The following is a 24,780-nucleotide window of genomic DNA, read 5'->3' as shown; positions in this document are numbered from 1 at the left end:
CTCTCTGGGTTCCAGCAGCCCTGGGTGCAGGGCTTTGCTTTCCCCAGGAGCTCTTCTTGGCTGTACCAGTTTTGGCCATGGCTGACTGCCATGAAAGGCACAAACCGTGCAGAAGGAGACCCTCCTGTCTGCAAAAGGCTACTTCTTGCAGAGTATACTTTGCAGCACTATGCAGAGAGATCAAAAAACCCACACCAGAACAGACTGTCACTTCCAGAAAAACCTGCACTCAGCAGAACTGTGGCTTTGATGCTTTGGATTTCACTTTCTTTAATTTTATTCTTATCATGTTTCTGTAGGCAGCAGCAGTCGTAGCTGGTTTGGTGGCCCTTACAGACCACACATCTTTCCTATCCACATGGTGCAAACAGATGATCCAAAAGCCAATCCCAAAATATGGTCCAAGTCCTTGCTCCACGTTCAAAGCCTGTTCAATCTTTTTTTCTGTGTTCACAAACTCAGAGCTCAGAGCCTGTGTCAGGATCCATCAGCCCTGCAAGCCTTTGCAAGCCAGACTGGAGTTATATTCAGTTCCCAGTTTTCACCCCATGCCTTAATATTCCTACTTGTTTTGTAGGGCTGACAGTTCCACCTGCCACCCATTTCCGCAGCAACACCTCCTCTCATTTGTCCTCCTGAGCCAGAAGGAGCACTCAGCTGTCTCTTTGACAAGCCTCACCCCTCCATCCATTCCTCCACATCATTTTGCCATCTCCTGCTTCAAACTAGACGGTTCAGCACCTGCCTCCAAACCCTTTCTCTAACTCACCAAGCTCATGTCCCTTCCAGACCCTGGTCCAGGGGATGTGGCCATCTAGCCAGAGCTCAGAGCATGAATCAGCCCTGGATGACTAGATTGTCCCCGTGGAGGCTGGGGGGATGATGCTTCCCACATGCTCCAGTTATAACAACAGATCAGCTGGGTTGTCTCCTCCCTCCTTCTCCGTGTGCTGTGTGGCTTTCCAAAGGCATCGGTGTGAAGTCATAGCCAGAAATAGCCCCTGACACTGCGATGCTATAAAACATATGCTAATGAAATAACAATTGGAAAATGTACTCCTGCTGCAGGACCCTCTGTCAGTGTGAAGGGAGAGCTGGCAGAGACCCCAGACTTGAGGTATCTGGCTTTCTGCATCCCTGGCACAAACAGTCCGGGAGGAAAAAACTGTGGTCTTTTTGCCAGGCTGGATTCAGGTGCAAAATGCTTTAGCAGAGTGTACAAGAGACCAGCACAGTAACAACATAAAAACAACAACAACCAAAAACCAAAAAAGAGCCAGTTTTGCTGCATTTTTGGGTCCCAAACCCTGCTGAGCTGATGGCCAAGATGGAGGGAAGGGAACAGCACCAGCTGATCTTGGCCCTGGCAAATAACACAGCAGAGCCAGGTCTGGCACTGACATTTCCAGGCCAGACCAGTGGCCAGGAAGTCTTAACAGGGAAGTCTCATGTTTCCTACAGAGCAGGCAGCACAATGCAAGCACAAGCTGGGAAAATAAATAAATAAAAATAAATTATTGATCAGCCACAACCCAAGTCGACAAGGACTCATATCCCTTCACAAACATGACTGTCACTCACTACAGCTCCTCTGGATATTCCCCATACCCATTCAAATGTCCAGTCCCTTTTTTATATTATTTATTTGCTTGACTTCAACCATCTCTGAATGAGAAGTGACCCTGTAGGGCTGTCTTTTCTAAAGGTGCATTGCAAGGTTTTATAGCCTTCTCCTGGAGAGCAGGTACAGAGCAGAGATCCCTGTCTGATGTGGTCTGGAGGGTCCTGTACATGTACAGGAGCCTAGATCGACTCTTATCCATGATATCCATGATGTTTTAACCTGTCTGTGAAAAATCCCACGTGCCCTGGTGGGAGGTGAGACCTCTGCTAGAAGATGCATGGTTGCCCCTGCTTAAAATTTATATAATGCTGTGTGCTAATAGCTCAAATCAGGAATGCTCTTCCTGAAAAATAATTTTCTAGGGATTCAGAAGGAAGAAGGAAAATAAAATTAAATGCATGCTCCTGTAGCTGTCACAGCCAAGCAGAACACTCATGGCTTTAATCTGTAATTTCAATGGTACAATAAGTCCCAGTCCCTCTAAATATGCAAGTCTGGAACATTGGAACTGGCTGTATTTAGCCAATTTCTTCCCAAAACTCCTGGATGAGGATTCCTTGATGCTTGCTGCCACCGCGTGGCTGGTTCAGGAGCCTGACCTGCAGCAGCAGAACCAAAAACAGAAAGGATCTTTGCCAAGCACCCGGTACCAGCCAGTGGTGGGTGAACCACAATCAATCTCACGTTTAATTTTTTTAATTTCCTGGGTTAAATAACGTCCCATAATCATACCAGGCTTTCCTAACCCACAGCATCCACATAAATTTGTCTCTACAGTGCAATTTCTCCTGTGATCCCATCACTTTGGCATCCACTTTGTCTCTATTAACCTCTGCTGGGAGCTGGCTGACATCTCCAGAGCCTTGGATAAATCTCCTGTCACTGACTTTGCTCCTTCATGAACTGCATCACTGGTGTACCCACAAACATCTCTGAGAGAGTTTTCCTCCTGTCCCTTGAATTTAGAGAATCCACTTTCTTGGGAGGTGATACATCCAAACACGTCCTCTTGTAAATCCGTCTTCAGATCCACTCTGCCACTGGAAAGACATAATTATGTCAGTTGAAAAATACTCTGGTTTTATCCCAAATACTGTGAATATGAGGGCTGGAGGTAGTAAATGACAATTTACTCTTCCTGTCAGGCTTGGAACAATAACATCCAGTTAGACAAAACAAAACATTTTGTTTGTGTTTTAGGATGCTTTTTTAAACTTTTCTTTCATGACACAGAGCTAAATTTGGGCTCGTGCTTCCTTTCAGAATAAATAATTAAAGTTCTGGAGATTTTTTAGAAAGAGTTGGCGCAAACAGTTTTTGAGTAATTCATTAGTATATTTTGGAAACTAGTGTTGATGCAGAAGTAGTCTGGGTCAATTTACTACTGTATAGTCAGGGAAAAAGAGACTTCAGAAAGGTGATTTACCAGTCTCAATTCACAATTAGGTCCTCTCATTTGTTGACCCAATCAAAGCAAGGCAGAAGTAAGGCTGCACTAAAGAGCACCCAGGTGTCTTTTTTCCACCTTTTATTAGCCTTATTTCCTTTTATTAACTAGTCTGTATCTGCAGAGCAAATCCACACCAGTTGAATTTTCACACAGTTACAACCAAAGGTGACCAGACCGCAGAGATCTGAGATTTGTCCAGGATGCAGAAACTACAAACTGCAGATCTACATCACAGTCAGGCTTGACAGCATGTATTATTGTTTCCCACACTCCAACTTTGTGTTCCTTTCCCCTTTTTTAGTTCTGGACCCCCTAAAAACAGCCTTTGGAACAGATGTACCCCCTCTAAAAAGCATCTGTTTTATTGCACTGAAGTTTTCTAACAGGTTTCATTGACCAGTACCCACCAGACACAGCTACAAATGCTCCCACTGTCAGAGAGAGCCAGGCTGTCCCTTTCACGTGGCTTGCAAAACCTCTGCTTGCTCTCAGCTTCTCAAGCCTGAAAACAGACCTAAATTCTTCCTTGAAACTCTGCTACCAAAGCCAGCTCATGACATATCACAGCTGTGATTCAAGGGTTTGAAAACTCACCCTCTCCACCACTAGCCCATGGAGAAAGCATCTCTCCTTCCACCATCCGTGGCCTGTGGAAACCCTGAATGACCCACAGTGAGTGCCCGGGTGCTCCAGGCTGGGGTTGATCTGTTTTCTGCTTTCTGGATGAGTGTCTTCTGCTGACTGGCACATTGCTGAGCACCATGCAGGACTGCTCAGCATCACCTTCTGCACCGACATCCCCACAGATTACACAAACAAAACTTGTTCACACAATCACAGGGTGATTGAGGTGGAAGGGACCTTCAAAATTATCTAATTCCACACACACACCCCACCAGGGATAGGGACACCTTGCACTAGACCAGGTTGCTCACAGCCCTGTCCAACAGCCCCATCCAACATGGTTTTGAACACTTCCAAATATGGGGAATCTTTCAGCTCTTTTTGGTAAAATGCTGATAAATCAGCACCCTTGTCCTGTGAGGGGTGGCTCCCCATCCTCTCCAGCAGCCACCTGGAGCTTAGAAATGTGAATGAGTATGGAAAGAGTTGACCACTTCATCACACCCAGCCCCACTTCAGTCATCCCCTCCTTGTGACACTGTGGCTGCTCTCCCCTGGCAGGAGGACTACAACCAGCTGAGACCCCTGTCCTACCCCAACACCGACGTGTTCCTGATCTGCTTCTCCGTGGTGAACCCTGCCTCCTACCACAACGTGCAGGAGGAGTGGGTGCCCGAGCTGAAAGTCTGCATGCCCAACGTGCCTTATGTCCTCATAGGAACACAGGTAAAGCTTCTCCTGAGCACCTGGAAAGGTTCCCTATTTAACTCATGGGAAACTCAGCCAGATTTTCCCATTAGATGGAAATTCAGGGACTGGGAATGGAAGCAAACATGCAGGCGTCCAGAGTGGCAAAGCTCATCCCATCTTTTTATTCAAATGTTTATTAGTGTGGCAACAAGTCATAAATACCTATAGGGAGAAAAGTTTTTGTAGAGGTCTCTAATGAGAAGGAAAAAAAAAATCAAAGTTTGTGGCTAGAAGCTGAAGCTGAAGTTCAAACTAAATTTTAAGAATGGGAGTAATTAGCCAAATGACATGGGAAGGAAGTAACCTCCCTTCATGCTTTTACATCAACATTACAACTGGTGACTCACCATCCTGCTTGTGTTACAGTGATTGTCAGACTGAATGATCAAACCCCTTAATTTTGGCCCTAAAATCTATTAATCTGTCAATCAAATAAATAAATATGGGGTTTTTAACCAAGACAGAGTGGATAGAGACTGTGAGGGTATGGATACAACCACTGGGAAAATGTCAGAGCAATAGACAGTAACTTAAATCAAATTAGAGAAATAGATCAAATTCTGGTCAAAACCAAAATCTTCATGCCACAGGAAAGGCAAATAATTCAAACACTGTCTTTGTTTTCTACACTGGGATAATCTAAAACATTTTAAAATAAAAGCATTATCCTTTGGATCACACAGTCTGAAAATGGACAGGTTTGAAATGCCAGAATACTTCACTTTGATGTTTTCTGTGGAAATGAAGGATTTTGTTTCAAGTCAGACTGAGCTGTGTCTGTCTGGCCAGTCGGGGTGGGTTTGGGTGATGCTGTGCAGGGTTGCAGCAGCTCCTTCTACTAGTGGGGCTCTTTCCTGAACCACACTCCTCTGATCTGTGGCCCAATAACTTGTAAAGGAGAACTAATTCATGGTAACCTAAAAAAAACCCAAAAAAGGTAAGTAAATGTGCAATTCATTTCTGAATTATCACCTGAGCTGAGGAGTGATGCAGATGCCCTGATGTGGGTCTGTAAAGCCACAAACATCAAGAATTACAGCCCGGATTTTGTGTTTTTTTCCACTAGATTGACCTCCGGGATGATCCCAAAACTTTGGCGCGGCTGCTTTACATGAAGGAGAAACCACTCACCTATGAGCACGGAGTGAAGCTGGCAAAGGAGGTAAAAGCTTCTTCTGATGCCACATGAAGCTGCCTGACCACAGCTTTCCACTGGGTTTCTTTCATTCAAGGCTCCTCCAAGCCCCGTTGGTCCCAGAACAGAGATGGAAGCCTCTGTTCAAACAGGCTGGACATTGTGACCCCTGAGCTTGCACTTCTGCTGCAATATCAGTTCAAACATAGAATATCCTGAGTGGGAAGGGAGCCAAAAGGGTCACTGAGTCCAGCTCCTGGGCATGCACAAAAGACAACCCCAAAAATCACACCACGTGTCAGAGAGAACTGTCCAAACACTTCTGATCTCTGGCGGGTGCCATGACCAAGCTCTAACAAAAGCATTGAGGAACACCAGGCAGCAGGTGGCAAATGGGCATCAAACCAGATTTGGCTGCCTATTTTATCTAAGCCAGGTGTTTCTTGCTCAGGGCTCTGCCAGGAGATGCATTTGCAAACCCCTCTCTGCAGTCAAGTCACCTCCTGTCAAACTCCTCCCTCTCCCTTACAAAAGCACAGACAACTGGATTCCCACTCATCCATTGCAGTTCAGCTACAACCCAACATTTCCTTGAAGCCTCCCCAGCTGCAGGAGGCCAAGCTCCTGGTCCAGCACTCAAACATGGGTGCAGCCCCTCTCCCTGGAGGGAATTCCTGCAGCCCATTCACCCCCACGTGGTGAGATAGTCATGGTGATGCTGATTCCTGCTCTCTTGCTCAGGATGACCACGTGAGCTTGTGCCTTCATCCCACAGACAGCCAGACACAAAATAGAAAAATTATCTGACCCCTTTCTAAATGCAGAAAGATGCTGGAACAGCATCACTCTGTCTCTCCCAAGAGTGGATCCTCACTCTCATTTTCCCTCTTCTCTTTCAGATTGGAGCCCAGTGCTATCTGGAGTGCTCAGCACTCACACAGAAAGGCCTTAAGACTGTCTTTGACGAAGCAATCATGACCATTTTCCACCCCAAGAAGAAGAAGAGGCGCTGTGCAAAGTGCCACAGATGCTGCACCCTTGTGTGACATCCCCTGGGAAGCAGAGCCAGCCGAGTTCAGTGAAACCAAGCAGGTTAGAAAGGCAACGAAGGTCACATGCAACTGAAACGGGGAACATGACCAGAAAAGGGTCCTTCCTACCCAAACATAGGAGCTCTCCGTTCTGTGAAACCTCCAAGCTGTATCACCCTTGGCCAGCTCCTGTCTCTGTGCTTTCCTAACCCTCCAGAGCTGTTTTGCAGCCTGTTCCCACTGCTGCAGACTGCACCAGCAGAAACCAGGATGCCTGCTTGGCTCCCCACCTTAGCAATAAGGTGAAGGTGGTTTGTGACAAAACAAAGAGCTAAAGATGGCAAAAGAAACAGGAGAAACTCCTTTTGTGGCCTTAAGTAAGAATTGATCAAAATTAGGAATTTGCAGTCCTTAGGAATTGTATCTGAATTGACTGAAAGCACATGGAGATCTGTAGAAAACGAATATGTAAGATATACACTATAGGTAGGATGTACTTTAAAATGCTTTTCTTTCATAAGACTTGCTAGATCAGGAGATACTTCAGTTTGTTCAAACCACATGGAAGCAAAGGTGGAGTGATTCCAGTTTGTTTTCACCTAATGGTGAAACTTCACAGCATCAGGATGTTGCTGCACCCAAGCTATCAAAATGGATCAACATTTACCTCCAGACTTAAGGAATGTTCTTACAACTAAAAAAAATGCAAATAACTGTATTTTTACAGAGGAATGTTCAGGCTGAGCCATGTTTCTGTAAGCTGGGAAAGGAAGTATAGAGTTGTAGCATTAATGTACTGAAACAAAGAAATTCTGCCACCAAAGAATATTGCCCTAGACATGAAATAGCAGCGTGAAACAATCCCTCTTCCAACTGAGAACAAGACACATTGCCATGGCAACAGAGAATTTATCTTAAAGATCAGCTGGATTTCTACATCTCACCCAACAGCCAATAGAAAAAAAATAAATAAAGCCAAAGGTCATACTGACTTTAAGTGCTTTGAGGTGATCCAATTGCCTTAAAAATATCCTTTTTTTATGAAGTATTTCTGTGAAAAACCTCATCAAAGTGGAGTTGTGAACTTGTTGAGTTATTGTAGCCTCCCTCCTCCCATTGGTTTCTTCTCTCTCTGCTCCCATTTTCCATCTTCACAGAGAGAGCTGTGCCAGCTGCAGAGTGGCTGCTGTCCTCAGGAGTGGGCTTTTCCACCAGTGGCAGATGATGCTGCAGCCAGCAGCAGGGAGGTGGGAAGTCCAGCCCAGAGGGGAAGGGAAGCTCCTGTGATCTCCTCTTGCTGCTGGGAATTGTGCCTTTTCACTGAAGCATCTCTGGGGATCCTGCAGCTTTGCACATCACAGCTACACAGACACTCCAAGGTGAACTCCAAGGGTTACCTCTTGTCACCTGAAGCTGCCTCTGGGTACCCTGGCAGTGCCATGAGACTGGCTTGTCATGGGTTTCGTCCCCAAGCAGGAAATCACAGCACCAGCACACACAGATTTGAAGATGTAACTCCTTGCTAAAGCTGAGTCTGAAGCCAGCATGTCCAGAAGCAATGGGAGGGAGCAGGTGACAGCAGAGCATCCTCCCAGCCTGGGGGCACAGACCCAGCTCCCTCCTGCACCCCATCCCACCAGACTGGCAGCCCTCTCCTCTTGGGAAGCACAGTGTCCTGACTGAGAACACTCCTGCCACCAGACGAAGCAGGGAACCCCAGCCCTGGTGCTGCCCAGAGTGATGGGTGGCAGCAGCAGGACCGAGGGACCAAGCTTGGTGCAGTGCCCAGTCCTGCAGCAGGACCAGGCTAATGGATCTGAGCTCCTCCTTCAGCACAAACTCGACTTCATACAATTGTAGAATGGTTTGGGTTGGAAGGGACCTCAAAGATCGTCCAATTCCAGCCCCAGTTTACCATGGACAGCTACAGAAACCAGCTCTGACACCCTAAAAGATTTCTGGGTAGAAATCAACAATTCCCTCTTACAAAAGCCACCTGACTCGAGGCAAATACTTTGCTCTTTTTTTTACCCAGTGCCTTTCACTCACCATCCCTTTCCCCTTGCACACAAACATGGATGAAAACACAGCTGTGCCATACCTGAGACAGACAAGTTCTCCTCATTGCTGCTGATTTTTGTGCCTGTTTTCTGTTTGGTTTTATTGTGTCCCAGGCATTTACTTCAGATGGCCTGGCTGCTAAAGCCCAGCTCAGTGAGGTGCAGGGGTCCAGGCCATGCCACAGAGTTTGTGTCCATCCCCAGGCAGAGCAGTGAGGACACTGTCTATCAGCTGAACTGTAACATGAAAAAATATATTAGAGAAGTATGAGGAGAACTAGGCATGAATTAAACAAATTAATATTTAGGTTTACAACATGACTAGAAGTCCACTGAAACAACAACAACAACAAAAAAAAGCCTTTAACAGATTTCAGGGAAATTATAACTGCACTGTGCTGCCTTTTACTTCAGTGGAGATTAATTAGGATGATTGTTTTAGCTTATGGAGGTTGCTGGAGAGTGATGTATGAGTCTCTAGTGGAGGAAGGTGAAGTCTGGTTTAGCTGAAGCACAATGCAAGTGCTCATGTTGGAGCTGCCTGGTTTTCTTAGAGCTTCAAAAAATGTGGAAATGGAGGAAATAGAAAATCCAGAGTGACAGCTGAGCTCATCCTAACATAACAAGCACACTGGAAAAGTGAAATGGAGCACCCTGGCATGCATCAGGGAAAGCCACAAGTAATCAAATTGGTTTTTGCCACTGAGTACCAGGGGTGATTGTTAATCTTAATAGAATGGCACAGGATTGGCAGTAAAATCAAAAACCAAGTGGGAAATTGTAGCATTAATGTAACTGCAGTGGTTTGAGGAAAATTAACTACAAAACATATGGTGATAGAGAAGCTAAAATGCTGCTGTCCTAATGCAGCATCCTGAACAAATCCTTGCATAAAGGAAGCAGATAGAAAAATGTTAATATTCATACAAGAAGCGTTAAGGTTAAGCAGGGGTTTCTTTGCATTTACAAAATGGAGCACGTCAACCTTGTGAGGCAGAAAAATTTCATTTTTCAAACTGATTTTGGCCATAATTTGAATTCTGGGAGCTGCAAGAGCGGGAGAGTGGTCATAATCCACTGAGAAATGGCCCCTGCATTCCATTTTTTAAAAATTTTTCTTCCATCAAAAATAAATGTTTTTTGAAAAGCCATGTTTAATGCAGGTCTCATAAACATTATTCCTGTGTTAGGTTATGTACACACACCTGCCCATGAAATGTGGCAATTTCCCAAGGATCTGCCCTGTTATACTATTTTTTGGGGAGGCAGGGACAGCACAGGCCATGAGGCTTTAGAAAGGGATTGTAGGCAGATGTAAGGAGAGTCATTGACTATCTGGCAAGTCATACCTAATGCCTTTTTTAAAAGCAACAGATGGTGTGTGAAGAGGCAGTAAAGCTTATTTTCAGAAAAACCACAACACCAGACATAGAGCAAGTGCAGGCATAAGGCCACAGATATAAACTTCAAGTTATTTTCAAGAACCATTAGTAATGAGGAAAGAAAATCGATAGAGGACTGCCAGGTGAAGGGAGATGGGTTTACTCACTGTGAGATGAGCTAGAAATCAGATCCCAATTTCACCTTAAAAGGAACACTGTTAAGGAGAGTCATAAAGGTCAGAAACCATCCCTGGAACTTATTTGACAACGTCCCCTTAATGCAGCTGATGTCAAAGTCTTTCCTGACAGAGCTGCCTTTGCTAATAGCCTGCTGTCATTTCTAAAGCACTCACAACTTACAGGAAACTTGCTGGATCCTGTAACACCCATCTCCTTTGGCCTCTTCTGAAACCCTCCTGTTCCACCAAGCGCTCTTACCCTGAAGCTGCAGTTTCTAAGAGTTCCCAAAGTATTTTCCAGCAGACCCCTGCAAGGAGATATTCGAGGTATTTGAGAGAGATGTCAATTCTTCAGAGAGTTGCTATCACATTAAAACCTCCTACAGCTGCCTCTGCCCTTCAGAGCCCTGTGAAAACACCAGGACAGTGGAACTGGCACAGCCCTGCCACTTCCAGCATGACTTGAAGGAGGTCCCACAAAAACTCACTCCTGTGCCCTCCAGAGCTCTGAAAAGTTGGGGAGAAGGCAGAAACAAGGTTCTAACCCCACTCAGATTTTTCATTTGTTCATTTGTTCAACTGGATAAATGCCCTGTGTAGGTACAGAATTCACCCCAAGTCCAGTATGATAATCAAAATAATAATTTCAGCAGCTGACATCGATATTTCTCACCTTTTTTCACTTTTGAAGCACTCAAATCTTTCAAAAGAGACACAGAATTAAATATAGCACTGCATCTTAGTAGGAAATAAAGTTATTCCAAATACTTTTATTGAAGGGACAGATTTTGGGCATCCTCCTCATACTGAAGAGAATCTCACTTCACAAGGAACTGCCTCCAAGTTGTTCATCTCATTCAATCCCACTGGCACTGCTCAGGTGATGAGGGAGGCTGATTGGTGATCTTTCCTTGTAGTTTATTTACCAGAAAACCTCTTCCAGCCACTCCAGTGTTGGTGGCCTGTGTTCTTTTGAATACCTTCAGGAATGGTGACTCAATCACTTCCCTGGGCAGCCTCTCTCTCTCTTTAATTCATATATGGAAGATGCCAATCTGCTTTTATAGCTTGCCTAGAGCCCATGCCATCTTCCTGTGCCTTTTTTCCCCAGGTGACACAACAAATACCTCTTGACTCACCAAACCTCATCTGGATTAAAAATAATCTGCAGTGGCATCAATTTGTCTAAAAGCACATTTGTCTTCTCCAACAAAGCAATCCATGTGCTCACCTTGGCCCAGGGACCATTTGTTAAACAAAGAGGTAGAATGCAGGAATCTGGCTGTACATGCCTTTCTCCATGTATTTTCTTTTTCCATGAGGAAGACCTGTAATGTTGTTTTATCCTACATTAAAAAAGGAAAATCTGGAAATAACAGAACATTTTGTTGGTTCACAACTCTATGGGACTGGAGGAGCATCTGCTGTGACAGGAGGTGAGCATGGAGTGACCTACGTCAGATAACTTCTAGGCACATTTGAGCTCTTTGCAGAAATGAAGACGAATTTCCACTATGAATGTTTATTTTCCTCTTTGTGAATAAAGACCATCTGAGAGCAGGAAAAAGCCTCCCACTGATTTCGGTAGTGCCTTGTGATCTCAGCTGTCTTCACCTATCAAAACAAAACAGGAATAGAAATATTTTTGCATCAAAAAGTCAGGACAAAATCACCAATTAAGAAGTTGTGAATGCAACAGAATCACTTCTGCTTCGGGGGAGAGCTGCAAAATCAGGGCCCAGAGCAACAATTAGTCAGTTTGATCCTAAACCTTGATTTTTTTCCTTTTAAAAATAAACCTTTTCACTTGAAGATGTTAAGAGGACGCCCATAACTAGAAGAACAAAAGAAGATCTTCAAATTCTCTTTTTTTTTGTTTCAGTTAAAGCTTTCAGGAACATGGGAACAAAAATCTGTTCTCTTGGGCAGTTCCAGGAGCCACACCTTAACAGCGAGAAGAGTCAGAAGCTCATTAATTAGTTCAGAAACCCAGAGCAACAAGCAAAAAATCATGTGAATTGCTGTCAGTGGTGAAAAATAACTTGGAAAATATGGATTCCCATCCTTTTCCAGATTGTACAGACCATAATGCAGTGTTTGGCTGTTTCTAACTATAATGGTATGGTGGGATTTTCAAAGATGCTCTATGTTGGCTTCTTTTCAATACTCATGGAGGCAAATGGAAAATTTCAGTGGGTCCACACATGGCTAATGTGGAAAATGTTTGAGAGTCTTTATATTTCCTCCTTTTCTGACCTTTTGTTTTGTCTGACCAAGCTTTGAGCACACAGACACACTGAGCCAGGTCCAAGAACCTTTTATACCTTCTGGCTGCTGGTTAAGGACTCCTGAAAGGAGACTTTGCTGATCTCACTTTTGGAGGCTGGACCTGAAATGCCTCAGTTCAACCACTACTGAGCTGAAGATGGAAGTTACATTATATTAACAGTGTAATATTCAAGACATATGGTTCTCTTTGCTTAAAGACCCTAAACTCATTGCTGTCACTTAATTTCATCTCATCCCATTCAGGACACCAGGTTTGATGGGGTTTTGGTGAAGATCAGTTTGAGCTCTCACTGATACCCACTCTGGTGAATTTTGGCTTTGATTGGAGGTTAATGAATTCAGAGTAAACAGTTGTCACCAGTCTACAGCTTCCAGATCTTCCAACACAACATTTGTTTGTATTGATAACATGTAGAAAAATTTGTCTGATGTCTGTCAAAGCAGTTTGTGGGTAAATCACATCCAGAGTGTGGCTATCATGTCATCTCTCTCAGTACTTTTCCCCTAAGTAGGCAGCTGCTCTAAGTGCATCACAGACCTGGCAGGCACAGAACTGCCCTGTCAGCATGGAGCAAATGAGCCCAAACTCTCCCCAAGCTTGTAAATATTAATTCACTAATATGCAATAACAAAAGTTATGTGAGAGGGGAAAGACACTGGCAAAGCCTTCTTCACTCATGAGCAGAAGTGACCCAAGCCCAGGGTGCCAGGTGGGAAATGCTACAGAGGAAGACATGGTGTGGCAGCCCTGTGCCCCAAAAAATATGGACTGAGGCTGGTGGAAGGGCTGGGAGGTGTCTCTGTGAAGTCACACCTGGGTACCTGGGGCTCAGCAGCACCTTGAGACTGGGAGGATTTCAAAGAAGGCTGCAGAGAGGAGCAGGGAGATGGAGTGCAAGGAGAACTGAATCCAGTTTAATGTGTCATGATGTTGATGCACTTATACAAATACAGGAATTTCACTGCACAGAGATTGTCTGCTCCCCCGAGAACACAAAGACAAGGACATTTCATTCCTTTCTTTTTGTGCTTACTTAATAGAAATACTTAAAATTATTCCTTAAGAAATGTTTAAAACTAACAGTTCAACAAGTTATTGGGATGGAGTTTGTGAAGCAGATGTAATGACCTCAGCACAAATCAGGACCTCACTCATCACCAGTCAGGTCTTAACCAGTTAGGACAAAGAGTCACTTACTTGATGTGAGCAACTGCATTTTTCTCTCTTAAAAGTTGCTATGTGCAATATTGCTGGAATATGGAGCTGGTGAAACCAAAGGATGGGCACTAAAACAGTATGTGTGACTTTTGAGTGGTATGCCTCTTTTTTTTTCAAAGATTAACCAAATCTTTAGAATTCAAAGCAAAACAATTTCAAACCAAGGAAATTCAGTTTTCAAGCAAATGTGTTCTGCATAGTTTAAAAATAATGTAAACACTATTAATTTCCTATTTACAGCACATAATTCTGTACTCTTTTTTATCATCTTTTTAACATGTAATTACTGTATATTGTAATGCACATTAATATCATTTATTGTACATAGTTTATTTTAACGAAATAAATGTATTACGAAGTATTTTGACAGCATCTTTTAGGGGAGGTGTGCTGTTGTGTTTATTTTCCCAGATGCTAATCACATGCACCTTGCAGGATGTTTCAGGTAGGAGAAACACCTACCAGCATATTGGCAAGGAAGATGGCGAGCTGAGCACCCTGTGGTCCAGCAGCCAGGGCAGGAGGAGTCAGGAGGGGAAGTGAAAGGCTTATGGTGATGAAGAAGCTTTGCTGGTCTGGAAACAAGAATATGAGTGGTTCCAGTCTTCCAGGGATTCAGTGCAGAGATGTGGATCTTGTTTTTTTAAAAAATAACAAAATAAAGTAAAAAAAAAAAAAAAAAAAATTAAAAAGTGCCTTTGTTACCCAGCTGTTCATTAAAATTCGTTTCAAGACCAGAAGCAATCTCATTGACCAGCTGGTCTGGTCTTCAAGTTAAGCCCTAGAAATCCTGCCATTCCTGAACAACATCCTTCATCTTGATTGGACCCAAGCAAGTTTCACCACAGGAAGGCTCTTTTAATATTCCTGCAGCTTGTGAACCTCAGCAGGTTTAACTAGCCCTGCCTGGAGCACTTGCAGAGAAAAGACAAATCGTATCAAGGTTTATTCCTAATAAAAAGGCACTGCAGCCCAAATCCCTGGCTGCTATAAATGGATAAATCCTCAGAGGAGCCAGGACAATCCAAGAGGGCACAGCATATAGCCTGGAATATATTTTATTCACCTTCCCCCAGAGGAAGGTGGTGTTACTCACCAGACTCTCCATGGCCTGACTTTATCTGGGAAGAAGTGGCACGGAGGACCCACATGTCTGGGGTTAACAGCAACATGCCAAAGGCATCCCCCAAAGCAGGAAAATCCTAAATTGCTGCCAGGTAAGGCTGGGTGGATGGAGCCAAGGGAAGGATACCTCCAGGCAGCCCTGATGCTTTCCCATTTCCCTGAATTCCCACGGCTGGCCACAGTCCCTGGCAGCACCGTGGGTGAATAGGCTTTGCTCTGACCTAGGGCACTGGTTCCAATGTTTTCATAAATGGGTTAACTGCACCACCTAATTAGTGGTTTGTCTTCATTTTCTTTTGTCTTCACTCGGAGTCAGGATTAAAAACACGAAGGAGACAAATTTCTCGTGTTTGGACTTGGTTGTTTATTAAATCTTATCCAAAGTACAGAGAGTTCTGCAACACTTTCAGTTACCAGCTAGAAGTGAGCAAAATGGAGCTGAATCTAGCTAGTTACAAGGTCTCTTAAAGCTAAACAGTCCAACAGAGAATTAATACCTATATTATTTATACTTTTAACCCAATAACTGAACTCCTATGACCTGCAGTGCAGCACTGACTGTCCAACCAGAAACTATTACCTGAAATCATGAAGAAGAAGGAAGAAGACAGAAAGAGAAACCACCCAAAATACTCCATCTTGTCCCATACATATTACTAAATTCTAAAAATCCCAAATTCGAAATCTTTCACCATGTGAAATTACACACTTTTATTCCAACTACACACCCATGATTTTAACTCCATCACTCAAATTTGGAAGTCTTCTCCAAGGCCTCAGGTCAAAAGCAGTGTTCTCCAGGGGGTCAGTGTTAGAGAGCACAGAAAGCTCAAAACTCCCAGGTTTCTGGGTTCCAGCATTTTCATGTGAGTACAATGAGAGCAAGAGCAGCTGCCTGTCCTGGCTCCCAAACAGAAATCCAGTGAGTACAGGGAACATCCCTCTGGGGACTCTCATGGCTACTCAGCTCTGTAGGTGGGGTAAAATACAGATTTCTGGCATGGTCCTTTGGGCTGGCACAGCAGCTGCAGGGGAGCTGAGCTTCCAGGGCCAGTGGACTAGAACAGGAGAGTATCTTGACAAATCAAAGCACTGCATGGCAGTGACAATTGTTGTTCAGGTTAAATGACCTACAATAAACCAGAGGCACTGAGTGCACTGCAGGATACAGATGTGACTGGTCACTAGGGGTCTTGCAGCCTGTACAATCCAAAACACACTGTAGAGAGGAAAAAATAATCTGTAGCATCAGTCCCAGTGTTCAAAAGGGAAACTGAGGCACAAAGAAATCCATTGCTTTTCACGGGAGGGAGAATACCTGAGGTGTCATGGCCATTGTGACAAACACTCCTTGCAAACACCAAAAACATTCTAAAGGCAGACAAGCTGTTCAACTGCTTTGGACAGGTTGGGTGTGAGATCTAAATCCATGGCTTTATTAATTGCTCCCGAGGAGGTGATGTTTGCCTGGGAAGAAGTTTCTCATGCTCTGAAATACATGGGCTGTGTTCACTGCCTACAAATTCTGAGCAGGACATACCACCCCAGCTGCAGCTTTAAGGATGTGAAAACTAAAGACCTGGTCACAAGCCGTGAGAGGACAAGGAGTGATGGTTTTAAACAAAAAGAGGGGTGGTTTATACAAGAAGCTTTTTCAGTGAGGATGGAGAAACACTGGCTAGAGAGGTGGTGAATGTCCCATCCTTGGGAACATTCTAGGTGAGGTTGGGCAGGGCTCTGAGGAATCTGGTCTAGTGGAAGATGTTCCTGCTCTTTGCATGCAGGCTGGACTAGAAACAACTCAAAGTATTCTGTGATTTTCAGTATGAAAATAAATGTGAAATTAACAGAATTAAGACCTACTAGTGTAATAATTTCTGGGGGGAAAGTTCCACATTTGCAATCTGGTGTTGATTGGACTTCTGTCACTCAGGGCAGATCCACAGCATCTCTTTTGCTCTCCTCCTTGAAAAATCTTCTCAAAGTGGCCTTTTGCTGACTTGTTTTCAGTCAGTACATCCTTCCCACCTCCCCCTCCTGCTCCCCAGTCTGGCTGCATCAGTCAAAGCCCTTTTCCCACCCTGCAGTGTTTTGTTCTGATCACTTGCTGAGGTTTCTACTGTCTCACCGTGTCCCTGATTTCCTGCTGGCTGCAAAGAAAGGAAGTTTGCCACTTTCTAACCCTGCCTCTAATCCTGAGACTGCAGCACAGCCAGACTCCATCAGAGAAATCCAGTGAAGGAAATGATTTCACACCAAGGAGATGTTTTGCAGGTGTTCACAGCTCCGGCAAAGAGTTTGTAGGAGCTTATAGATATTCTACGTGAGAAATCTCTGCACACAAAAGAAGAAGGACACGTTGCTTTAAATTGCTTTCACACTACAGTTTTGAGGTTTATTAAGAACACAAAACGATTTTCAGGTTTCCCATAATAACTGTAACGCCAATTGACAAAATCAGAGCGATTGTGAGGTGCAATTTGAAGCAAAACATGAGGACTTTTTAAAGGATAGTTAAACTCCCCATCAGCAAAGAAAACTGCTCCTGCTGCTGTTGGACATAGCAGTCTCTATTCAGAATTACAGAAGGTAGGGTGATAAAATCACCTTCTTCCTACCCAGTCATACTACAGCTTTTACAGATAAAAAAAAAATGGTATGAGCTGATAAATTACAGGTTAAATTTAATCTGTCTCAGTGTGGATAGGACACCTGGGGAAGTTTCAAGCACGCATCCCTGTCAATGAAGGTGACTGCATCCAGGAGACAAGGCACTGAGAGGGGGAAAACAGGTGCAGGTATTACTCTGAGCAGCAATTCTCTCCTAATGGATATGTGAGAAGGTGTCTCTGTTTTGTGTGCTCCTGTGGGCCTCTCCCACTTGGCAAATCTTCCTTCCTTCACTTAATTTCCCATTTTGCTCGGGGGAGAAGTGCTGGATGAATGTGAATGTGTCCTCCTGCAGGTGGGAGCCAGGGAACAAAGGCATTAGTGTGGCTGTGGACACAGGGGCTCCTGTGGCAGCCCCCAGGTGTCCCCCTGGTTTGTAAAGAGCAGGTCTGAGGAGGTGTGAAGTGTCCTGTGGAACGTCTGCTCTCTTTCCTGTGCTGGACTTGTCTCACCCACCATTACTGGACACTCCACAGATTTCCTGCAAGCACATCTGGCCATTCCCCAGCTCTGAGTGCACCCTCAGAGGAGCAGGTCTCCATGGAGCTGAGCAGCTCAGGGAACTGTGGGAACACCCTTCCTTAGCCCCCTCTTTCCCACCAGCTCAGCCAAGGGCTCACTGAGACCAATCCATGAACGTTGCATTTTGGCTTGGTCCCTCTGACTCTGGAAATTGTCAGGAGAGATGCCTTGGGCTCTGCAGAGCCTCGCTGAGCCCACGTGAAGCCATTTCCCCTCCAATCCCTGGACAAAAGCAGATGGTTCTGCACATTTAATGTGTTTCTCTCTTTTTTTCTTTTTTTTCAGGACTGTCCCTTGTGAGGTAATTTTTTTTTTTTTTTCCAACACAATAGCTCCAATTAAGCAAAGCACCGAAATACATGCTTAACTGTAAAAGTCCACTGATTTTAAGCAAAACACTTAATCATGAGCTTAAGTCCTTGGCTGAGTCAGGGCTGAGTATGCATTCTCCCTAATTTCAAAGTACTGATCTGAATATTTATTTCCATTTCATTGGCCTTGAGACCTTTTTCTTTCACTGTTACTCCTGAATGACTGCAGGGTAAGATTAACTAATGGGGGTGGGAGGGGGAGGTGGTGGAAGTGCTGGTAACTGCATTTATGTTACTGGGAAGAAGCTAAACCCCAGATGAATGAGGCTGCTATGGAGGAGGCAGTGCCTTTGTGGGAAGTTTCCAAACCCCTTGACTGGTCTGTCCATGTACACTTCGTGCAGGGAGAAAGGTCACACAGAGTGAAAAACTCATGAGAAGGAAGCGAAACTGCAACATTTCTTTTTACCATGGGATTTACTATTGTAAGGCTGTGGGTTTCTAGAGCAATAATGCTTTGAGCAGCACAAGGAGAGGGGATTAAGCCTCATCTGCCCAGAAAAGTCAGTGATTAGGAGCATTACAGGGCGAGATCAAGTTCTGGGCTGCTTTACACCCTCCAGAAGGCTGGAGGTACCGAGGGCATGAAGCTGGGGGAGGATTCATCCCCTCGAGGTCAGTATGTCTCACACTCGGTGGTGGCAGTGGAGCAGATGTCACAGTCACAGCGGATGGCCACTGGGTACGTGTAGAAGGGGTCCACGCCGGGGGCACACCTGGGCAGCTTCACTGTCACCATCCTGGTCTCGTTGTAGGTGCAGATCCTGTGGTGGGACTCGATGTAGGGCGGCTCCAGGATCGGCTTCTGTGCAGGAGAAATGCTGGCCTCAGGCAAGGTGCAAGACAAACACCTGGAGCCTCAGTTTCCTCAAGGGATTTTGTGTAAATAGAGGAGCTACTGGATCAGGTGGAAGGGGCCATGGAAATAAATTTTAAGCTACATCCTTCAACACTTTCCTCTTGGAGCCCTGCCATGGAGGGGAGTGGGTGCATGAATGTGTTTCAGTTTGTTTAAAGCATAAAGCTCCATTTGAAATATGCTTGAAGGAAGACAAAAGATTATCCCAAAAGCTGGTTTTTAGCAGAGTATGAGTGTTTTGACCAAACACTGCCAAAAGCAGCTGCTTTCTTCCAAAAGCATTGGTTTTCCATTAAACACATTCTGCTGGAAACCCTTCATGTGCACAAGCTGCCCAAGAGAAGGGGTGCATCCAGGTGCCAAATGCTGGGGTTTTTTCTCAGCCAGACCTGTCTTCCCTGTCAGGCTGCACTTCCCAAAAATCCCAATGCTGCACACTGTGGGGACAGCCCTCAGCACAGCAGCCAGCATAGAAGTCTGCAGTTCCTCCTGAGAAAATCAGCTTGGCAAGAGATCTCAGCCATGGGAGCCTGAAGGCCTTGAAACCCACACTGCTATGTGGTATCACAGTGGCATTGGTCCTGCTGAAAAATCAGTTTCTCCTTAACAGGGACACACATTTTCCAAGGACTCCAGGAATGGGCAGCACACGCAGGAATGGGAGCCCACTGCCTAAGGTAACACAGCCAAGAGATATTCTAATTTTTTTCTGCTGTGCAAAGACCTCTCCCTGGAAACCAAGAAGGACGGAGTGGGAGAGAACAAGGGCAACATTTCAGCAAGAGGTGCAGACACCCTCCCTCTTACAGAGCCCCCATCCAAACACATCGTGGTGCCTTCTGGAAGCTGTTGAACCCAGAGCCAGGTGCATTCAGCTGAACTACACCCCAGGGTGCAGCAATACAGCAGGAGAGGCTGCAAGGTCTGAGCTGCCAGAGGAGCTTGGGAGTAGGGGGAAGCAGGGCTCAAGAGATCCCTCAAAGGAACCTCACTCATCCCAGCATGGAATCTGGCCACTGGTGGCTTTTTCCACCTTATCCCACTAAGTCATGAAGAAGGGGAGTCCGAGCTAGCACACTGACCCTGGCTCCCCCTCTGGTCACTTAGTAGAGTCCTTGTTTTCATGTGGACAAAATCCCTCTGAGTTATTCGAGGTTTTCTGAATAAATTAAACTGGGATTGGCCCCTTGAGCTTTCCAGTTGCAGAACAGCACAGTCAGAAACTTGTTCTCTGGCATGTGTGTGGATGTACTTATGCTCTTTCTTTCTCCCTCTGTACACCCCTAAAACTTAAGTACTTCATTTTTATACAGGGCTGTGACTTAAAACCGGACCAAATTAGAAACAGACATTATCTTTGGGATTTGCTTTTTGGAACAAAATATATTACCCATCAGTCGGGAGCTCCATCTTAATCTCCAAGGAATACTTTTTTTTCAAGTGAAGTAATAAAGCCCCCCTCTCCTTAAGTGTTCAAGCTGTAAGAGGCTTTCAGACTGTGTAGTAAGAGCATTACACAAATGCTTCATTAATATAATCACAAGGCTTCCATTCCCCTTTGGGGCAGTGGGAGGAGGGAGGGGACAACCAACAACAAACACTGACAGTGGCAGCCAGGGGGTCATGGACACTGTGGGTGGGTGTCTTTAGAGGGTTTTCCCGGGGGGCAATACCAGCTAGGGATGTCCCTGGGTCACAGCCTCACCTCCCAGGTCTCACAGCGTCCCCAGCAGGCATCTGTGGTGATCCTGAGCCCACGGCAGCCGGGTTTCCTGGCCAGGAAGGTGAATTCCCTCACGGCACAGCCCACAAATGTCCGCAGGTCGATGGCCGAGGCCTTGGTGGGGGCACCGTGGCCAGACAGCAGCAGGACAAGGAGAGCTCCCAGGGTCAGGCAGTGGAGCTTCATGCTGAAGGCAGAAGGGAGAGGGGGGTTGGGTTGGTTTGGTTTGGGTTGGGTTGGGTTGGGTTGGGTTGGGTTAAGTTGGATCAGGTTGGGTTGGCTTGGGTTAGGTTGGACCGGGTTGAGTTGGGTTGGATCAGGCTGGGTTGAGTTGGGTTGGATCAGGCTGGGTTGGGTTGAGTTGGGTTGGGTTGGGTTGGACCAGGTTGAGTTGGGTTGGATCAGGCTGGGTTGAGTTGGGTTGGGTTGGGTTGGGTTGGGTTGAGAGAGCCATCAGGACCCAGCAGGAAAGAAGTGGAAGTGGACAGGCTCAGCTGAAGCAGGGGTAGCCCTTCCTCCCTTCAAACACAGTTACTCATCCTCACTCAGCCTGGGAGAAGAGGGGCAGGTGGAGGAATGAGTGGCCACCACTCCCAGAAGGAAAATCTCAGTTAAAAGATCTGTCACAGAATGCAGCAGTGTGAAGACTTTCCCTGCAGAGCAGTGGGAGTTGGCCTGGAAAAGTCACCAGCCCCACTGAAATCTCCATATTGTAGATTTGTTTTGCAGCATAAGCCTTTCTGTCACCCTGTTTGGGTTGTCCTGAGCTCACACAAAGCCAACAGCTGCATAGCTGGGAGCCAAGCATCCCTGAATTTGTGCTAGAATCTCAGCATCTCCAGAAGTATTACTGAAGGTGCAGTACCAACATCCTGTGCACTGGATTTGTGCCATTCCCCTCCCAGGGCTGCAGCCAGAGGGGCTGGCTGTCCCTTCAGCACAGCTCACACCCAACCAGGCTGCCAAGACAGTGGTCAGAGCTGGTCAGACAAGGGGGGACATGGCCAAGATGACCAGAGGCACCCTGAACTCCTCACAGCTGAGCAGCCCAGCATCCACCAAGACCCTCTGATACCTGCTGACCTTCTGTCTCAGCAAAGAAAGCGAGTAACTTCTCTGGAACAGCTCCTCTGCCAAAAAGGAGAGCTGGAAAGTAGCTCTAAGCCACAAGGTCCATTTTACAATTCACATACTGTCATTGCATTTAAATGCATCTATCCTGTAAATACATCTATCTCTGAAACCCAGATTTGACACCTAATTTTGAGAAAGTCGGCTACTACATGGGACAAAAACTGGTGTGTGCTGGGGTCTGTCCTCAGCTGGACAGACCAAAATTAAGTGAGCTGGGACTGCCATTTGTCTGGCTGATGCTTGAGTCTCTAGGCTCCTGTTAAACAAAATTATTTAAATTTTCTAAATCAGAGTTTTAGATCAGCACATGATGTTTGTATCATATATGTCACCATGTATACACTGGAATCTTACATGTGATTAAAGAGAGTATGTTCATATAGAATCTTCAACAGGGTAAAATAATGCTAAAAATCCTTATTTTTAAAAGAAGATAAGCAGAGCAAAATAGACAAACTTCAGAACAAATCAAACATTCATCCTTTGCCACTTTGGCAAATTCTGCTACTTTATTCATGAGCCAGAGCCATGACAGGGAGCAAACACAGACATGCACTCACCTAACTCGTTGGAGTCAGAATTCCTTCTGCAGTTTTCAATTGCAGATGGTGTTTTAGGATGTCAGAGTGAGCAGCAGCAGACTTGCACTGCAATCTCTGTGTTTGTGATCAACAGATCTCCCCAGCAGCTACTGGGATGTCTGATTGCTCAAATTTATAGAAAAGGTCTTGTCAATCAAGGCAGATCCTTACTTGAACTACCCAAGGCATCAAAGTCATTGACTGTAAAGCAAGGCTCCCCTTTCCAGAAGTGATTAGCTTCAAGGGAATTATTGTTTTTGCAGGTTATTGTTTCATAACCTGATCAAAAAAGGAGTATCTTGGTGAGTGAAATTATGAGCATGCACTGGGGCAAAATGGATCTTCTTTTCCATAATGGAATATCAACACCTTTGCAAAGGAATTGGAAGCTGACTGAAATTATCATTACCCCTCTAATTAACAAGTCCTAAGTAAATATCCTCAAGGGAGACTTCTCAGATATTTGTACCAAAAAATGCCTGGACTTTGTCAGCTGCAGAAGATCTTTTTTTACTCGATTTCTCTGAACAAGCAAGGACAAGGGATAGGGGGAGGAGGTGTGAGCTTGCAAAGAAAGAAATTGTTCTTCTCTTGGCGAGCCAGGCAGCTGAAACACAGGTGAGCACCACTGGGAAAGGAAATTTAGAAATCATGTCCTCTGCCTTCCCTGTGCAAACCCAATTTTCAGCTGTCCACAGGACAGGGAGCAGCTGAGGAACTTGTTTCTGTGAAAAACTTAATGGTCAGTGAGTTCATAAAAGATGAGTGGGAGAGAGAATTGCAGCCATAAGATGACACAGTGGCCTGGAGAAAGTCACCTCCCTTCCTTTCCACCATGGATGGATGGTGAGTTCCCAGCTCCAGCAACCAGAAAAATCCAGAAAAGACAGGGCAGATGTCAGGGATTATGGACCCCTCAGGATGATGCTGTCAGAGGCAGCCACAGCAATACAACCCAGCCATGAGAATAGAACACACAGGAGAAACCTTGATTCAAATAAAATCCATTCTACAATGTTTGAGAGGGGAAAACAAAATGAGTAGAGAGCAAAAAAAGAGTAGAGAAAAAAAACACGACAACCAAGCAAAACATCATCTGCTGATGTTCAGAACATGCATCTTATCAAATATGAAGCAGTGACTACTATGATCTTGTTAATTTACCTTACAAATATCCAATACATACTTCTGATGGATTGCATTCAGGCTTTCTGGAGTATGAGCTATGGAAAACAGCAAATTGCCTTTGAGGGAATGAGATATTGAACCATTCAGGACCAAACGAGGTTCAACACAACGGTGCTCTCCCTTTTTCAGGGTGAATAAGCCATGGCTCGAGGTCATTGTTCCACTGCCAAGGTCAGCAGCCCACATTTGGTGCAGCAGCAGAGCTCACACTTGTTCTCAAACCCCTGGGACCCCCGAGCACTTGCTGTGTTTCATTATTCAGCTTGGAGCAGCCACACAAGCTGGACTGTAAAAGGCTGGTTATTTACTCTCAAGGTCTACCTTTTCTGCCTAAATTAGGAAACAGTGATTGCAGCAAGTGAAAGAGGGAAGGGATTGTCTGAAAAACAGAAGAGCAGCAGGCATTTAGTGCTGTTGCCATATTGCCATCATGACATGGGAAACGACTGCTTGAAATAATTAACTCACTTAACAGAAAATAAAAGGAAAAAAAAGAAGGAATAGAATTTTTAATAAAAATTTTGAATAGTTAGGAGGGAGAGGTTATTTAAAATCTATCCCAGTATTCTCCCTCCTTATTGTTCCTAGTCTCACTGGCAGTAAAGGACTCCAGGTTCAAGTGAAGGGTGATCAGGTGAGACATTGGAGGAGGAATGTTGAATGAAGGTGTCTTAAATGTCTCCATCAGCTCACCAGACAATGTCCCAGACAACTTTTTCCCCCATTGGAACCAATAGGGAAAAGCAGGAAATTCAAAGAAAAATGAGATCACAGGGAAATCAAGAGTACCAGCCAAAGTGTATTCACTGATCTGAAATGATCAGAAACTTTCCACTAAAATAACCCTAAAACTACTTTTCTGTA

General features: G+C 45.0%; 2 protein-coding genes across 2 annotated transcripts in view; one reads left to right on the top strand and one right to left on the bottom strand.

Moving 5' to 3' along the window:
• Positions 1-14,115, top strand: part of RHOJ (ras homolog family member J) — a 59,652-nt gene extending 45,537 nt beyond the window's left edge. The window contains exons 3-5 of the mRNA XM_014871365.2: positions 4,260-4,424; positions 5,515-5,610; positions 6,483-14,115. Of these exons, the coding sequence (XP_014726851.1) occupies positions 4,260-4,424; positions 5,515-5,610; positions 6,483-6,629 (408 nt within the window). The 3' untranslated portion in view covers positions 6,630-14,115. The remainder of the gene's footprint in view (positions 1-4,259; positions 4,425-5,514; positions 5,611-6,482) is intronic.
• A 4,849-nt stretch (positions 14,116-18,964) lies between these two features.
• GPHB5 (glycoprotein hormone subunit beta 5) lies at positions 18,965-21,199 on the bottom strand. The gene is made up of 2 exons (XM_014871366.2): positions 20,996-21,199; positions 18,965-19,236 (listed from the first exon to the last, which is right to left on the bottom strand). Exons 1-2 carry the CDS (start codon positions 21,197-21,199, stop codon positions 19,048-19,050), a joined length of 393 nt encoding a protein of 130 aa, XP_014726852.1. The 3' UTR covers positions 18,965-19,047.
• Between the last annotated feature and the right edge of the window lie 3,581 nt (positions 21,200-24,780).

Source organism: Sturnus vulgaris, chromosome 6 (genome assembly GCF_052056855.1).
Source record: "Sturnus vulgaris isolate bStuVul1 chromosome 6, bStuVul1.hap1, whole genome shotgun sequence".
In the NCBI taxonomy this organism is placed as follows: Eukaryota; Metazoa; Chordata; class Aves; order Passeriformes; family Sturnidae; genus Sturnus; species Sturnus vulgaris.
Note: the sequence above shows the minus strand (reverse complement) of the source record. Positions and strands in the feature narration are given on the sequence as shown.